Source organism: Bombus impatiens, unplaced genomic scaffold (assembly GCF_000188095.3).
Source record: "Bombus impatiens unplaced genomic scaffold, BIMP_2.2 scf_0261, whole genome shotgun sequence".
Classification (NCBI taxonomy): domain Eukaryota; kingdom Metazoa; phylum Arthropoda; class Insecta; order Hymenoptera; family Apidae; genus Bombus; species Bombus impatiens.
In genome coordinates this window covers 157,099-175,335 of record NT_176680.1, presented here as the reverse complement: position 1 = coordinate 175,335, position 18,237 = coordinate 157,099, and the positions used below count along the sequence as shown (strand labels likewise).

Sequence of the window (18,237 nt, the reverse complement as noted above, 5' to 3'; positions counted from 1 at the left end):
AGGGATGAGTTGACTGATTTTTCAGTGACTTTGAAATAAACTTTCAAGGTCAATGTTCTGAACAACCTTTTTTCTCATTCGTGTAATCGCCACGCCACTTGGCATATTTTTCAAGATATTCGCAAAAAACTTCAATGAATAAGGTATGAATGAATAGATAAGATACGATTACGCTTGATTTTGGATAAAAATTTTAAAAATTGTATAAATAAAAATAAGCAAGGGGTTGTAGGTTCGGCAGCCATTAGCCACCCGGCGTGATTAGCCTGCCATTGGTGTGAGATAATTTTTGATGAATCGATCGATATATGGAATGTTGCATTTTATTCTAATGTTCAATTGGTCAAAAATGTAACAAGTATATCTACTATCATTGAAAAATCGTTTACGGAGCGAAATGAAATAGTGCACATAATCTTAAACTTAAATTAGTTTATAAGTTAAAAAGTAAATGCGGGCGGCGGCGAAATGTATAAAGCAAAGTTATTTAGGATAGGCATCTTGGCAACATATTTGAAGAATCATTGAAATCGGTGAGGGCGCTCCTATATATTCCCAATAATTGCCAATTTCTTAGTTATAATACGAAAGAGAAGAATTCGTTTCTAGTATAAGGTATTTTTAATTGCATTTTATAAAACTAACGTAATAGCATAATAATTTGGCGATTTTTATATCGAAATCGTCTAATTTAAATCACACGAGACACGAACATTTTTAGAATTCATATATATTTTTCGATAGAATATTAAATTGATTACGTCATATAGCAATATTATCATGATAGAATTCTAATTGTAATGGAACATTTGAACCATTTTTATCATAATTCGATGTAGATATTTATGCATTTATGGGAAATCCAAAGGTACAATATTGCACAGAATTCGCACAGTATGCGACAACATATTATAAAATTCAAGTGTATGTTCAATTCAAAGTGTAGTACTCGTAATTTAAAGAGTTAATAAATTTAAGCAGTGAAACAATTCTGTACGTAAGTTCCATTTATATCGTTGTATTCGTTAAAGTATAAATTTGTATAAACATCCGCGGTTTATTCATAGTATTTATCTATAGTAAAATTTACGAAAAGTGTGAAAAAAAGAAAACGTTCTGAAAAGTATGAAAGAAAGAATGAAACAATTCTATACGCAAGTCCCATTTATGTCGTTGTATTCGTTAAAATATAAATTTGTATAAACATCCGCGGTTTATTTATAGTATTTATTTACAGTAAAATTTAGGAAAAGTGTGAGAAAAAGAAAAAGTTAGAAAATAATAATGTTAAAATATTTAAAAGGTAGGTACTACTGCGATATTTTTGCGTAAATTTTATATTATTTGATCGAATATTCTTTAAAAATCTGTTAAAATGATATTGTTCGATAACACAATAGAGATATCACGCTACGTAAATCAATATTGTTCGTGAGAACTGTCCTGTCTGAGTCCCGGGGAGTCGTTGCATTATATGCAGCTTAAAAGGAGCAGTACAACCTTTTGAAATCTTGAAAAGTAAAACCTAATTAGGGAGTTATTCGTCTTTGAGCAACAAAGACGAGGGAAATCACATAATGTTCGAACGAAGCATCGAACGAAGCATCAAAATTACTGCCTTTCTTGTCTTGCACGAAATTTCATTTTCCTCCACTGTAGCAAGTTTCTTTGAAAATTTTCCTACGTCGCTTTAATCGATATAAAACGACTTTTGAATATACAAAAATGTACAAAGATATTTTATAAATAATAAAAAAAAAGTAAATATGGGATGTATGTCATATTTATTTAATAATCGTTGTAAAATTGTGTGCGTGTTTGAAGAAAATTAATAGTTTTTCAATGGTATTTGCGAAATTAATTACATTTTACTATAATGTTAATATGTTCATCTTTATGATAACATATAGTAATTTAGTAATTAAAATTTTTCCTTTTTTTCATATAAATTTGTTTTTTGAACTATTTATTTCGATATCATTTACTGCTTAAATTATCGTAAAATTCTTGACTTATTGGAAACAACGATAAGGAAATGTCGAACCGATTCAAGTTTCAAAATTGTTCAGTTACTTTTAAATACTTCTTTCTTTTCGTTATCTCTTATAAGTTAACAATTCTATAGTAATTTAAGTAGTTGTAAATAAGAAATGCAAATTGACTAAATACTTGACAGAATTATTTAGTATTTTAATTAGATATTCATATTGACAATTATTTATCTTTGCTGCTATTTTCTTTCTTTGTTCCAGGAAAGGTTATATCTTTTTTATCTGAACGTTAACAGTTGTCGTATGGAATGTATTTTCTTCAAACTCAATAAGGACATCAGTTCTATTTCTCTCGCTATTCTAATAACTCTTTTCAATCCAACAAACTTTAAAGTGTAATTTAGTATTGCTATTAGATAGTATTTTAGATAATTTTCTCCTTTATTCGTTACGTTACGAGTTATACAAATCTCAGTTTCAATTACATAAATCAAATTCTTGAATTGTAGCATGAATTGTTAGTGTTATTACAGAACTTATTATGACGCATGTTATAAATGAAATAACATAAACAAACTCTTGATATCGAATAACCGATTCAATTTTATAGTCCTAATGATTGAATCATTTTATTAATCAGGAAGCAAATCGTAACATCATTCATGTTCAATAATAGAAATACAAGTGGCAACAGAAGTTTCATAATTCGAAACTTCCTGTTAATACACGGATGCCCGATGGGTTTACAAACTTATTTTTCTCGAAAATAAAGCCTTAAACGAAAAAATTTCTTCTTACTTTTCGGTTTATTTTTGCATGTACTATCATTTCGGAGATATCCTGTATGATACGTTGGTTTTTAAACGTCAATCGGTCATTCATAGATGTTTAAAATTTATATTCGTTAAACGTTTTTTAAATTGTTCCTTGTATCTTATATTCGAAATAGTTTTCCATAAATATAATAGTTTTCCGCTGCATAAAGAGAGGAAACAGCATTCTCTTCCCACCGAGTCAATTCAGTCTTAACATTTTTAGTTTTAATTAGACTTTTTCTTGCTTTTCTCGTGGGACTTTATAAAAGAGAAAGTGGGACTTTATAGAAGGGACTATGAAGAATTGCATTAGGGATGCCTGTCGACAAATTAAATATGCAAGTTTTCAGAGGGTGGATCTATTATTTAGGGACGGAATAAATCACTATATCGATGGCCGATGTCGTACTTTCGAATACAGGAGATAACGGACTATTTCAGAAACGTTTAATGAAGATAAGTTTTGAACGGTAATAACTGACCTCTAGTGGCCTTCAAAGAGCGTTATATTATACGCCAATGAATTCATCTTGAAATGGGCTACACACTTGAGATTTCCGAGGCACCTTCGCTTAGATAAAATTTGTGTTTACAATAGCAATCCTCCCGCTGCCTTGAAACAAAGTAATTTCTATTTGAAATCAATAATGAAATAAATAAATAATGAATTCGAGAAATAATTACATGGATGAGTTAAGGTGAGACACCTTGTATACAACAACATAAGAGAGAAAGAGAGAGAGGGAGAGAGAAATTTCTCTACGTTACGTTACGTTACGTTACGTTTTTTGAGAGGAAGGAGAAGGATTTAAAAAATGTAGGCAGAGAGAGGTATTTTGGTATTTGTAAGTCTTCCTTGATAAATGTTATGTAAATATATTATCAATGATACATTTGTTCTAGACTTTTACAAGTGTACTAGCAAGAAAATCTGATAAATACAGAAAGTGATAAAATCAATCTTTACTATTTCGTATCTTTCATCTTTACAGTGTCACGCAAAACGAATTATAATTCATAAATTATCACTTGACATCGGTACCCGAGATATTTAAGTTTACTTTAGTCAGCTATTTGTCCTTCAAAAATTATTTTAGTACATTATTTTAATTATCGTACATTTACTAATATTAAACTTGTATATTACATTTTGTTCTGGAACTAATTACAACTAATGGTCCTCAAGTAAATGTATTCTTCACTGTAATAATTTAATTTGGAAATAGTTTCACCTAAAAACTATCTTAATCGTGAGATGTACAACTCAATGATTTAGCTGAATACAATTCTGCTGCAATAAAATTATAGAAATCATCGACAGTAACTATGTAACATAATGAATTTTTTACAAAAAAAAAAGTTTAATTTTTTTGGACATAAATGAGAAATGTTAGACTCTTTGTCCGTCTTCCTGAAAAAAAGAGAAACATCGATTTGATCGTTTAGATCTGAAACATGATTACTAACGTGACTACTAACAAACCTGATAGTATAATTTTTTCAATTTGTGACAAGATGCCTCCATTTTTTTATTGTCCTCTGCCAGGCCAGTTATCTACCCATAGCGCGATCGAATAACACGACTAGTTACTAAAGAGAGCAAAGTACTAAAAATCGAACGGCCATTCGATTTCCATTCAAATTATTGCGGATTGAATTCGTCGTGTGTGATGCGTGATGTAATGAAAAGTGTGGAAAATGGATGGGTGTGCTCAGAATCGTAGTCGTTCTGCCGGCATTGTTTACTCGGAAGGAAGTTCAACTCGGAAGTGGCACTATTCATGAATCTCATACGAGGGGCAGAGCGGCGTATATACACGCAGTTCGTGTGTCGCGTGTGTCAGAAGCTCTACAAAGATTATTTGATGTGTAAGTGCGCGTTTCACAGATGAGGCGCGGTGTACTTAATGCAACATGTATACGTATGCGTATATGTTTGACGTAAAAACGTCATTCAAGGGGCTGGCTGCGCAAGCGTAACTTGAAATTCTGTATACGGATCAGTGTCGACTGATCTACAACAGCGTTTCTCAATCTTTTCTACGAATTACGAATTATTAAAACTCAAAAATTATCTGTTTTTTTTTTATGAAATGCTTGAAATTTCATACTTGATAAATAAAAATCACATAACCAGTTTAGAGTAGGTACGATGTTTGTACGACAAGAAATACATACATGACACAAGTGTACATGTAATAGAGCAACTAGAGTAGAGTACAATATTTGTACGAGTAACAGCTACATTTTGTTCTATATTTTAAATAAATGAATCATCCATACAACTATATTGGCTTGCTCGTATATTTAAAACTTTGTAAAAAATTGCAATCTAATAAATCTTGCAATCTTTCTTGTATAGCAGCATCAGGTTTGATAATGAGACAAGCGAAGGCGTTGAGTAACTTTTACACATTACGAGTCAGCTAGTAATCTTATTTCACATAAAATTGTAAAATTTCAAGATAGAAATTTGTAACTTTTGATTTGTAACTCGTCAACTTATCAGTACATTGTTAGTTACTAAATTGATATGCAAGAGGATTCAGGTGTTGATTTTTATACGATTAGGAAAAAGTGGAAACGCCGATTAATCTTGCAATGCATGGAGTACCATCGAGCTATTACTTTTATTCAGCGTATTGCTTTAATTTACTGCCTATTAAATATTATTGGAATTTTTTTAAATTCATTTTTTATATTTTTGAAAGTACTTTTTATGTACGTTCTTAAAGCAAAAAATGATTGGTAATGTCTGTGATTGGCGCAAGAAATAATAATATAATCAGGAATAATTGGAAGCGAGAGTATACTGTCATTCATATCTACTGAAGTATTCAATTTTTAATGATTTACGTTCAGAAAATTATTGTTTTATATATAAATATTAACATATTTCTTCTATGTTTTTTTCAATGGGAGGAGTTAATGTTACTGGTGTATTTTTATTAAAAATTCAATATTAATCTAATTCTTTTTCTGTGCCTAGAAATGGATTATGCACAGAAAAAAATAATAGTATTTAATTATTATCTATCCAAATTTTTTTACTCTCCACAGATAATCGTGAAAATAACGATTTTTTTCTTCGTAGTGTATGAACAATAATTTTTCGGCTAATGCATTTTTTCTCCTTAACGATATTATTAAGTAGTACGATTATTAAGTAGCACAAAATATTTTCTTCTTTATAAATAGATTTTCTGAGATTCTTTCGTTTATGTCATATAAATAGTAATTTTTCAATTTTCGTAACTAGCAAAGACGTTAACTTGGTTTACATATGATTCATTTCAAATTTTAAATATTTTAATACTAAATTGCAATATATCGGATAACATCGTATCAAACATCCAAGACAGGTTTATAACTTTTCATAAACTTTGTAAACAAGAAGTACTTGCACTACTTTATCTAACAGAATTTTGATGTTGCACTTGCTTCCCAGTATTTCCATATACGTCATATATCGATGCAACGTTACAGTATTTATTTTGCGAATAAATTAATTTTTTCGACGATATGTTTTTCCTTAACGGGTGTATTTCCCGCTTTACAGTAGAATGCACACTTTTGGCGATGGATTAATTTTACAATACACATCGGTAATTAAAATTTATCTGAGCGTAACGTACAATTTTATTTTTCAATACGCAAAACTAATATCGTAGAAAGCAAGAAAATGGAGCATTATGCAAATATCTCATAAACAGTCGAACGTGGAAATGCGTTAAGCTTTACGAAAAATTATAAAGTTGGTAACTACGCCAGAAATTAAATATAATTTGAATTTAATGTATTTAGGCCCGTGTGAAAACTGGAACTAATTTGATTTGTTATTGTATAGACTAGTTGTTATTTTTACTTTTAAAATTTAAAAAATTGAGTAGTAACTGCAAATAATATTATATAGTAATGCAGCAGAAAATAAAAATAATATCGTTTCATATACAAAGAAATACTAATACTGAAGTGGTTTGTCAAAACGAGGATCTTTTCACATCTTTTACATCTTTTGTACAAGTTTTTCGTTAAAAACTTGGACAACTTTAAATCACATAAAATCATTATGTTTTTATTTTTTCATGAAACAGTTCTTTTTCTTCGACGAAGTTAAATTTTTATAGTTTACCAAACACAGATGCATCCGTTTGAACATTATTAACATTTTCAATTATATGTATTAGGTTGTCCCAAAAGCTTCTTTCGCTTTATAAGGAAATAATAGATCCAGTAGAGACATTTTGTTCTATTACTATAGAATAGCTCATACATGATTCAATAAAGTAATATAAAAGAACAAATGTTGTGCATCTATTATTTCCTTATAAAACGGAAATTGATAACGGGATCAAGTAAATAGAACAGTATGTATTTATGTATTCTATAATGGAGAATTTTTTAAATGAAGCTACAAACATCTAAATTTAGGGAAGAAGAAATATAGTTATTATACATTATATAGAAATATAGATAGTATCATAGATAGGAAATGTAAATGCATATACAATGTGTCTAAAGCACCGAGGCCATAAATTACACACACACACACACACACACACACACATATAATATAATACTTAAATATCAACTTCTGAATCGACTTGAAATCCCCGGTTTAAAACACGTTATTTATCAAAATTCTGTTTAACCGGAATAAGTCATTCGATCGAAGCGGTTCACAAGGTCTACTCCAAACAAATAGTCACATATTTTTCAATACCTTTTCAAACAAACTTCTCGCAAAAATATTCAAACAACTTGAAAACATCGCGCTCCTGTAAAATGAAAGTTTATTTTCATTTACTAAATAAAGAAAGAGGTAGCCTGAAATTTGCTGATCGAACGTGTAAACGGATAATGGACGCAGGAGAACAGTTTGAGAAACCCTGATATTCGTAAGCATGTATTATATAAACAATACATGTTGGCGATACCCGCGCGAACAGAGAATCGCACGCGTGGGTGGGGACACGAGCGTGTTTTACGGCTGGCGGATCTGCTCGCGCTCAGTCTATTCCTGCGATTCATGGATCCTACCGGCCATGCCGCTGATTTGTGGCCCGTTGACGTTTAATTCGGAATTCATAAGCGACTGTCGGTGGCGTGGAAACGCGCAAATTTAGCTCGATTGTTCATGGATTTTGTAAGCATCAGGTCCGTGGACAGCAGCATCGAAGCTATTTTAATAATTTTACAGATGTTTCCTACCTTGTAATTTCGTATATCTTTGAGTAACGTTTCGAAAGTCGATCGTTCCACCTGTTAATTAGAAACGATGAGTTCACTCGTCATTCGGATTGTCAATACTTTGAACGCAGTAATTTATTTCATACGATTTGTTTAATGCATCGATATATTTACTTGTATTTCATTTCTATTTTAACCTTACTGTTTTTAGTGTATTCTGAAAATTATTGCTGTATAATGATTTGTGGATTGCTTAATTAAAATTAGTTGCTAGCGATAGAAAAGTGGTTTTATTGATTTTTAATTCTGTTTGCGAGGAAAGATCTGATTTAGAAACAATCTGAATTGGCATTAATCGTAAACTTGCATCAGGTGGTTGTGACATTCGGTTTTTCATGGTGCTGAATGACAATCTACGCGATATAAACATCGACATTATTAGAATATGATTACTTCTTCTATCATTTCTTTCTATCTAGCGACAATTACTTTTCTCGATTTTTTATTGTATTAATTATCCCAATTAATAAATTAGTTGTATATGTCAATCGTTTTCGCTATTTCTATTTTAAATCAAAATGTCTGAAATAAGAAAACATAAAATGAAATAGAAATAAAATAGAATAAAATAGAAACTAAAGGAACATAAAAACTATCGTGAATGTATTTGGTATTTCGCAGATTCGTTTGGCAGACATACAAAAAGAACATATAATTGAATTATAAAATTTGTCGTGTTTACTTTTCAGATGATACAAAATCTGACCAAAGCTACGCCAATCAGAACGGTGAACCGAAGAGTTCCTTGATCCACCAACGAAACGAAACCGAGAAAAGTAAGAATCGATCATATTTTTTTCCCCTTTAATTGATAACCGATATTACTTTGGAATGCTGTCCTGGCGGTGAATCATGCTTTTTGCACGGTCATAAGACAACATCAACTTCTTTTCCTTATTTACCGTGCACATTTGCATTCGTCATTCTCGTTTCATTCATGGGAAGATGTAAATGCTACGCATTAATATTACTTTCTTGTGCAAATAAGATTATTAAATACGTCCCAACTATTAACTATAGTCTTCGTAACATCATCTCAAAATTCGGAAATATAAATCAAATCGTGTAGTATATAAAATACGATAGCAATTCATAAGCTGTTCTTTAAATATTGCTCCACCCATAATAGGATTATTTTTCATATCGTTTTTTATATCTCAATAATTTTATGGCTACGCTATAATTACTCTGATTATCGAAAAAGACTTCAGTTTTAGTTTTTCAGTTAGAGAATTTTCGGTTTAGAAATTTCATCTTCTTCTAAATTTTTCTTCTCATTAGTCTAATCGAGCCAAGCTAGCAATTATAGCATAGACACATCATTTTGCTTTGCGTATCCCGCGAGGTTTGTTGACATTATCGCACTATCGAACGATTAAACGATTCTCGTTAGTGTGGCATTTCCCTCATAGAAAGGAACGAACATCTTTTTCTTTACGTTTTGTCGTCTTATGTCAATACACGTTGATTCCCTCGAAGAAAATTATACGACAAGTAGAGCATCTTCTCGAGAACAATTTCGGCGGAACGGTTTAACAATTCCTTTCGTTATTTAATATTATACTTATTTATAAACTACGAACAAGATTGCATTTCACCAGACATTAAAAAGCAAAAGCAGTGAAAAGACAAAAAAAAAAAAAAAGATGAAGCATAAAACAGAAAAGTAGAAAACAGAGAAAAAGTCGAAACTGGCCGATTTTACGATTCCATAGGAGTTTGCAAATTCTTGGAGTACGCTACCGACACGGAAGAGATTAACATGCCGCACAGTGCGCGAAACCGCAGAAATCGCAAAGGTCGCAACAACAGAAGACCCTTTCAAAGGCAGCAAACTCTGGATAAAGCTACGAAAGATAACAACGCCACCATAGAAATTCCGAAGAACATCGAGGAACACGAAGAGAATCTTCACGAACCTAAGACGAGCGCAGATACGAAGACGAACGACTCCGACTCGGAGAATACCGTACACAGTGGCAAAAATCAACGGCAGAATGTCGAAGACGATGATGTAAACGTGACAAAGAATTCGGATAACGAAATCACCCCAAAGGGAGTTATATCGAAGTCTCGTAGATACGCGAAAGAAGAAAAGTGTCGAATAGAGATAGGTACAGTGCAACCTGGCATCAAAGTTATGAAGATCACAACGATCAGTAGTTCACCTCTGGAAGCAAAGATCGATCACATTCCCGGGGTCGGTATCGTAGAGACTGGCAGTAAAGATAAGATGCCGGATAACGAGGCTATTGTGACAATTTCCGAACCTGTGGACTCTTTCTCTTCTTCTACGACGAAAGTGGACAGGAAGAACGATCTGAGTCAAGATTCGATGTTGACTGGCAACAAGCTGCAGATTCGCGATGTCAGCGACTGCGACACGGTAGACACCGATAACGTTAAACCAGTTATCGTCGAAATGGAATCGGACGTGGAAAGGGAGCCAACGGAGCTAGCTACGCGGTTGGAAGCGGATTTCGATGACTCTGATGCGTCGAAGCAAGATTTTGTGGAACCGAGGCGTGTCTGGGACAGCGTGATGCCGCACGACGTAGAGAGGAAATTGAGGAGCTTCATCGAGAGTCTAAAATTGCCGACTTACGTGGAGGACGTCGTGGAACCAACGAAGCCGACGGACCACGAGCGGATCAGTGGCTCGACGCACAAGAAGGCGAGGAAACGCGCCACTTTCGAAGCGCAACACGCGCACTTGCAAGCGGCTAACAGGTTTTTGGACATCATTCAAGAGGAGGGCGAGAAACTGTCCGAAGACGAAGAGCAGCATATAAGAGATTTTATTAACGAGGAGATTGGGAAATACCGGAGGAAAGAACGCTGTTCGGAACGTGTAGAACATAAAGAGGGATTGATGCAAGAAATAAGAGAGGAGGAGCACAGTGTGAAGATAAATGTGATCAACGTGGACGAAGAAATGTCTGAGAAAAAGGAAGATGCTGATAAAAAGGAAGATGCTGATAAAAAGGAAGATGCTGATAAACAGGAAGATGCTGATATAGGAAGAACTCTAGAATTGGATAGAGTGGAAACGGAGCTTGACACTAGAGAAGCGAGGAAGCCGATTGACGAAGATGATGAATCGCGGAAGGATTCAAAGGAAGAGAATTTCAAGCTGAAAGAAGATAATGATACGGAAGTGTTAGAAGGGAAAAATGTTAATGTTGAAGACGAGTCTGTAGGAAGTGAGTCATTCAAAATAGAGGAATTGGAGCAAAGTATAGAAGAAGATGAAGAGATATTAGAGAAAAAGGACGATAATAATGGAAAGATCGAGGAAGTGGTAAGCGAACCATTGAGTGATGACAGTATAAGTCAAAGTGATTCTAAGTTGATTGTTGAAGATGAAACTAGTGGTCAAATGTTGTTTAATGGTGCAAATAATGAATTGAAAGATTTGAATAATAAGCAATTAAACGAAAAATGTGAAACATTAACTGATGATGTTAGAATAAAAGAAGTAGAGAAAGTATCGCTTGTTCAAGAAGGTATGTCGACAGAACAGACGTCAGAAAAACAATCAGAAGTTCCTGATGATTTAAATATCAGTGCACGTTGTACGACGATACAGGTTGAAGAGAACAAAAATGAAAAATTAGAACTGGATAAAAATCAAGATACTTTGAATGAAATATCGGAAGAATTAAAGATCAAACAGTTAGAAGTGGATAGTAATTGTACTCGTTTGGAAAGTGAAGTATTAATTGAAAAGCCTGTTAGAGAAGAAAAATTGGATTTGGAAAATAATATACGAAATTCTGAAGCATTGTCAAAGGAAACTGAAGAATCAAAATCAATTGGTGACGATGATGGTTCCAAAAACGAAGTGCTGTGTGAAAAATTGGTAAAAGAGAAGGAATCTTGTATGAGAGATGATGTTGTGAAAGATTCCAAAGTAAATACGTTGCCTGAAAATCAAACGACTGAAGCGATTGAAAATGGAACAACAAATAATGGAGAATCGTCTCATAAAAGTGAGATAAAGTTCGCAAAAGTCGATGAAGAATCATCGTACGAAATAACATCTGCAGAAGTCAATGAAAAATCATCGCAATATGAAACAAAACATAGAAACGTCGATAAAGAATCATCGAAAGAAAGTGAAACAAAATCTATAGAAATTAATAACGAATCATCCGAATCGAAATATTCATGTGTAGAAAATACGCAAAATGAAAGTTGTACCAATCCAAAAAACATTAATATTTCCGAATCAAGCATAACGAAAAGCGTAAGCGATGAATTATTAAAAGAACAATCCTGTTGCATAGAAAGGAAATGCCCAGAAATTCAGACTCCAGAAAACGTTATATCAGTGATAAAGACAAAACCTTGTACCGTAACGCCGCCAAAAAGATCTTCTAGCCTATCAGACATCGATTTCCAAGAGAAAACAACGTATTCCGGTATTTACGATCGTAATCCTCCAACCCCTCCGCTTCGTCGAAAAAGGGAAGTCAAACAGCTCATAGACGTTGACGATCCTCCCAGTCGTCCACCTCTTCCGAAAGAAAACCTCAGTATATTCGATGCATCTTTCAGACAACCCTTGGAAATACATTCTTTGGAGACTCCAACGATGTGTAGGAATATTGGCAGCCTGAGAACTTTATTGACAATAATATCCCGCAGTGACGCGTCCGTCAGAAATATTCGCGACGCTTTAAGCACCGTGGATTCGTTGGCTCTGCCTGAGAACGTACGCAAGATAATCGATGATCTAAGAGCAAGCGGGAGGAGGGCTTGTCTCGGGAGTGACATTACCGAATTGCACAATTACCTTGAGAACGGCGCCGAGCTTGGCAATGGAGCAACGCCTGAAATAACGCATGACTACTTGAATCGTAACGTACACGAAAAATCGTCGGCGTCCAAGTCGTCGGCGAGATCTGACGCGCACGAGCCGGTCGAACGACTAGTGAAAATGGTCATAGAATCGTCTAAGGACGAACCTGATCGAGCAACACTTTCTGATAAATCCAATCAGAAGCAATCCGAGAGTAAGATCGGAACGTTAACGAATGAAAATCAGGGAAAGAAAACTGAATCGGAACAGTCATCGCGTCATCATGTTAATAAGGAGGTTATCAAGAGTGAAATGTCGATGAAGAAGAAGATTGTAACGCAAAAAAACATATCAACTATGCGTGACTTTAGATCGCGTAATAATAAAGTTGAAAATTCAAAAGATACCAGGGAGTTAACTACTAGCGAGGAAGAGTTTGAAGAAATATACAAATACTCCACTTCAAAGGACAATGACGAAGTGCAGTCTTACGTTCGTAAAATTAGCAAGCACGATAATCATGATCAGAAGGAACGTGAAAAATTCGATAGCCCATCAGAAATACTAGACTCTATTGTAAAAATCCACCCTGAGCATTTCATGGATAAAGATAAGTTGGAGACAGTGGATTATCAAGGGCACGACTCGTCCAGCAGTGCAACTACTTTGAGTACGGTGAAGTATAACCCGGCAGATGCCTGGCAAGCTGACATTTATTCGATAATAGCGGAAGAAGCAAGGAAAAGCAAGCTTAAGCGAGAGGCAGAGGAGAAAGTCGAGTCATCCAGCTTGAGAAACAAACTTCCTTTGCTGAAAAGCGATGAATCGTTTTATAACACAACGAACTGTCACGAAGTTCCAGTGACACCTGAACCTATACCCTATTCACCTGTCGAAGATCTGTGTTACGCGACCATTGACAGTGATGCGAATTATGTGAAAAGTCAGTCGCAGAAAGGCGGGACTACCAATGGACCAGAGTCTTTGAAAGACCTTAGCATTAAGAAAATTTTGTCGATGCCGTACGGTTTTCACGTAATCAACGAGATCACGATGCCTAAATTTAACATCTTTAAAAGTCTACGATCTATCCCGAAGTTTACTAATAACGTAACGAATGATGAGATTAGAGACATTCCATTAAATATGCATGCAGTGAATGAGCAGCAAACTGAAAGAGCTAAACTAACGACAGCTTTGTCAGAATCAAAGTGTTCTGATTCATGTAAAACCACTGTTTCAGACCAGACTATATCAGAGCAATTAAAACAGAAAGAACTGCTCGATTCGAATCTCGGCGTCGAGTTACCCAAGTCGCGGCAAACGACCATGGCCAAAGATAGTTCGGGAACGTGGGTAGGTTTATCGACGTCCAAAGATCCCAGGTTGCTCGTTTGCTTATCACCGTCTCAGCAGAAAACCGCAATAAAAACGAGCGCGGACAACTTACTGGATTTGCATAGAAAATTCCTAAACAGACACAGCTATTTCGACGAAGAACCGCCTCCACGAATCCCTGTTCCTAAATATCGAGTCGAACTGCTGCCCATCGACGAAAGTAACAAAGAAAGCGTTAAACGCGAAGTAAAAATCGAATTCTCCAAACCGACTGCTCATGACGTTCGCACTGAATACGATAAAAAATTACCTACAAACAGGCTGTTAGACATCATCAAAGAAAATTCTGACAATTCTAAACATCCATATAGCGCGAGACCAAAGTCGAGAAACGAATCAAAGGTAAAGTTTGATGAATCGAGGCACTCCGACACAAAGTCGTCTTATACAAAGTCGAGTACTCTTGACAATGGTCAGGAGCGTCTCAAAGTCACTCGCCTATGCGACTGGTTGAACTTAGCAAGACGCGAACCCGTCAGTAATGCGCGGCACGCGACATCGCTATCCGATGATTTATTAATAGAATCGTCGGGTGAGGGAAAAGAGCGTGATAAGAGTCGATTCAGCGAACGAATTCATGGCAATCAGTCGGAGGTTGCAAAAGAATCAGGGTCAGATAGAACCAAGGAACATGTTACTGGTAAACGGTCGACGCCAGCTCATTTCATCAACGCTGCTTTGATCGTGAATTCGCTCGAAAAACCGGAGCCGCCCGTCAGAAGTCCGACGCCCTTCAACAAGAGTCCCATTACACTGAACAGTGCTATCATCGACAAATCGGCCGCGATGCCAGACACTGCGGACAGGAGGACACCGCCACGAAGGACCATCGATCCGCGCTACAACGTGAATCCAGCGTTGATCGACAATAAAGTGGAAGTGCCACCGCGTCTGAAACGTGTGATCAACGTAGACAAATCGTGTATCGACACGACGAGTATTTTCGATCAGAATCCACCTAGAAGTCATCTGGAACCACGACGATACAAGAGCGAAGAAGAAGAAAATGTGAAACAGGTGGCAGCTACGGAAATCATGCAAAATCTGAAAAAGCTTCAAACCGAGGCAGAAACTCAATTGGAGGGTCATCGAAAGTATTCTCTACCCCAAGAGTATTTCGCACAGCAACTGAAATACATAGAGCTGCTGGAGAATCAGTTGAAAAACGTAATATTAGCCGAGGAGGAGGAGAAGGAAGCCTTTGAGACATTCCAAACACATGCGAGGCAACGGGTACAGGAGACAGGTGTAACGAAGGATGTACCGAAGAGACTTCCTTCTTCAGACAAGTCTTTTGATCGAGTATATACCTCTGAGATTAAAGAGAAAGCCTCTCAAGACACTCGCAATGATGAATCTTGGGTAGAGAGCCAAAGCTGGCAGGAGAAGTCCGAGGAAGTGAAGGAAAATTATTCGGAGACGATTAATAAACATGGTCAGAAGGATTTTTTGAAGAAGGTGCATCGCGAGAACGGTTTCCACGAGGAGGAATGTGAAAAGCGAATCGAGCACGTGGAACAGCATTCCGTGATGACCAAGAAGGGTGACAAAGTTCCTGAAAAGATGAAAACGGATCGAGCTGAGCAAGCGAGCGGCGCTTGTAAAAAAGCACCTACGGAAAAAGAGAGGACGAAGGAAGAGCGTGGTTTTGGCAAAGAAAATACGTCGCCTGAGATGTCTAACTCACAGAAAACCGTCAAAGTCGAAAAACCGAGTGTGCCCGCGGCCGTGAAGAACAGCGAAACGTTTCGACAGAGAATGTACGACGAGTATGTGCACAAGGTCCTCGAGCGAGAAGAACGGAAACATCATAAAGTGGTGAAAATCAGCACTCACGAGGATATTCAGAAATTGAAGAATAATTTGGGAAAAAGTGACATGAGCACCGTTGAAAAAGAGTTTATCGAAAAAGCGAGGAACAGGCTAAATAAATTTGGGATTAATTTGGACGAAAGCGAATCTGAAAGCGACAAAAGCGGTAGTAAAGTCAAACGTGACAAAAAGACGAATGAGAGGAAAGAAGAATGCAACGAGGAGGAGAGTACCGTCAAGGTGAAATGTTTGATCGACGGGAAGGAGTTCGAAGACGCGAAAAAGTTACCGAAGCATCTACAAGAATTCCTTACAATGTCCGCCACGTTCGACGATGGTGAGTCTCACCGAATCGAGGATTGCAGTGTTATTTCAGCGTTGTTTTCCATTGCTACGGTTGAAATATCGTGCTCGAGTGTTGATCGCCCGATTTTTGAATTTTGGAAGATACGAATGACGTGTCGGATATTGGATACATAACAGTCACTAACGCACGTTCGTAGCCTTGTGGTGGATTGCATTGTCGTAGGTTGCTTGCCATATTGCTCGTCACTAACGATATTCATGGTGAACGAATGATTTTTTTTTCTTTCTTTGCTCGTCTTTTTAGTTGACAGCCATTTACATATTTTGGTTAGCAACTATTTCTCTTTTTGGTTATTTTATATCCGCGTCCTATAGAAGATTTATTAGACAGGATATTATAAATTCGACAAGCGGTTCCCTATGCAATAATAATTTAAAAGAGCAGAGTTACTATTTTTCATACAGAGCTTCATTTTTCAAAATATTAAATTTATTCTGCACTTATATTTTCTGTAACTTTTTCGATTTCTTTTCTACGTTTATTAAGATTAACGATAATATTGTACGAATTTTGTCAAGATTTTGAAATATTACATTATTTAAATGACTGCAGATTAAAACTATATCGTAGGCAGTAAAGAAAAGTATTGAGACATAGGCTGAAACTGTAAAAAAGCTACTTTTTCTTTGATTTCGATGATTTTTGCATATGTTGTAGAAATCAACATTGTAAACAACTTTTTCCTCTGTATGCAACTGTCGCTCGACCGTAATTTCTGATATTCCTAAAAAGCTATCGATATCAGACAACAGTGAATTTTGCCTATAATTGTGTAGCCGTAACAGCGTATGTGTTCGTATTAGTTGTCGGCCGTCTATCTTTTGTTTATCTTTTGTTTGTTTGTCGAGCGACAGTTACATACACAGGAAAAAGTTGTTCAAAATGCTGATTTCTAAACATATACAAAAAGACATCAAAGTTGAAGTGCAAGTAGCTTTTCTACAGCTTCACCAGAGACTTTTGTTTAACGAAAATCAAAATATTTAATGAATTAAATGTTAAAAATATTATATTTTTCATATTTTCATATGTTGTTGGAACGTCGAACTCAGATTGATATTACTTAGATGAAAGTGACGTTTTCAACAACTTATAAGATAGTAGTAAAAATCTGTTGTTTCGGTCAGATTGTAGGTAATCATAGTGAGAAAATATGTTGTCCGTAGTTTGTTCGAAATCATCGTTAATAGAAAATATTATAAGGTAATGACGTTTTAGTATTGACAGGTTTTTGTTAATGCTTTTGACGTGCATTTTTCAACTATGAATTAATAAGATAAAAATAATAATTATTGCTTTAAACGATCGTACCTGCTTGGTTACCAGCAAGCTTTATTCACATAAAATTTTGTGTGCTTAGTTTAACTTTGAGTTAGGTGAATTCATCTAGACAAGCAGAATTTGTAAGAATAATATTTCAAATTTCATGTTTGATGAATCAATTTTAATTTTTATTATAAAAGTTGTAACAAAAATTTTGTGATATTATTACAAAAGATGTAAAATTAAAAACTTTTTAATTAATTTTTACATCTTTTATTATTACCATTATATTATTATTATAACGAAGTATCGTTAAATATAAATATAATTTAGATGTAATTCAAATCTTTTAATAATATATACACATAAATGATGTCAACTATATACATACGCATCAAGTTTTATAATATTATATTTGGAATTTAACTAATTTCAAGTGGATTCCCTGATAAGTTCTATTACATAATTAAAGCTGTGTTTTCCTGAGAATGAGACCTCCAATTTTCGTTTTTGATAGGATTGAAAGCTGTCTTTCAT

The 18,237-nt window shown here is 35.0% G+C and overlaps 1 protein-coding gene across 1 annotated transcript in view; it reads left to right on the top strand.

The window, feature by feature from the left end:
• The window catches only part of LOC100740896, a gene marked incomplete at its 3' end in the record, with an annotated part of 216,037 nt that overhangs the window by 44,945 nt on the left and 152,855 nt on the right, over positions 1–18,237 (top strand). The window contains 3 exon segments of the mRNA XM_033320227.1: positions 8,746–8,832; positions 9,772–14,015; positions 14,166–16,407. Of these exon segments, the coding sequence (XP_033176118.1) occupies positions 8,746–8,832; positions 9,772–14,015; positions 14,166–16,407 (6,573 nt within the window).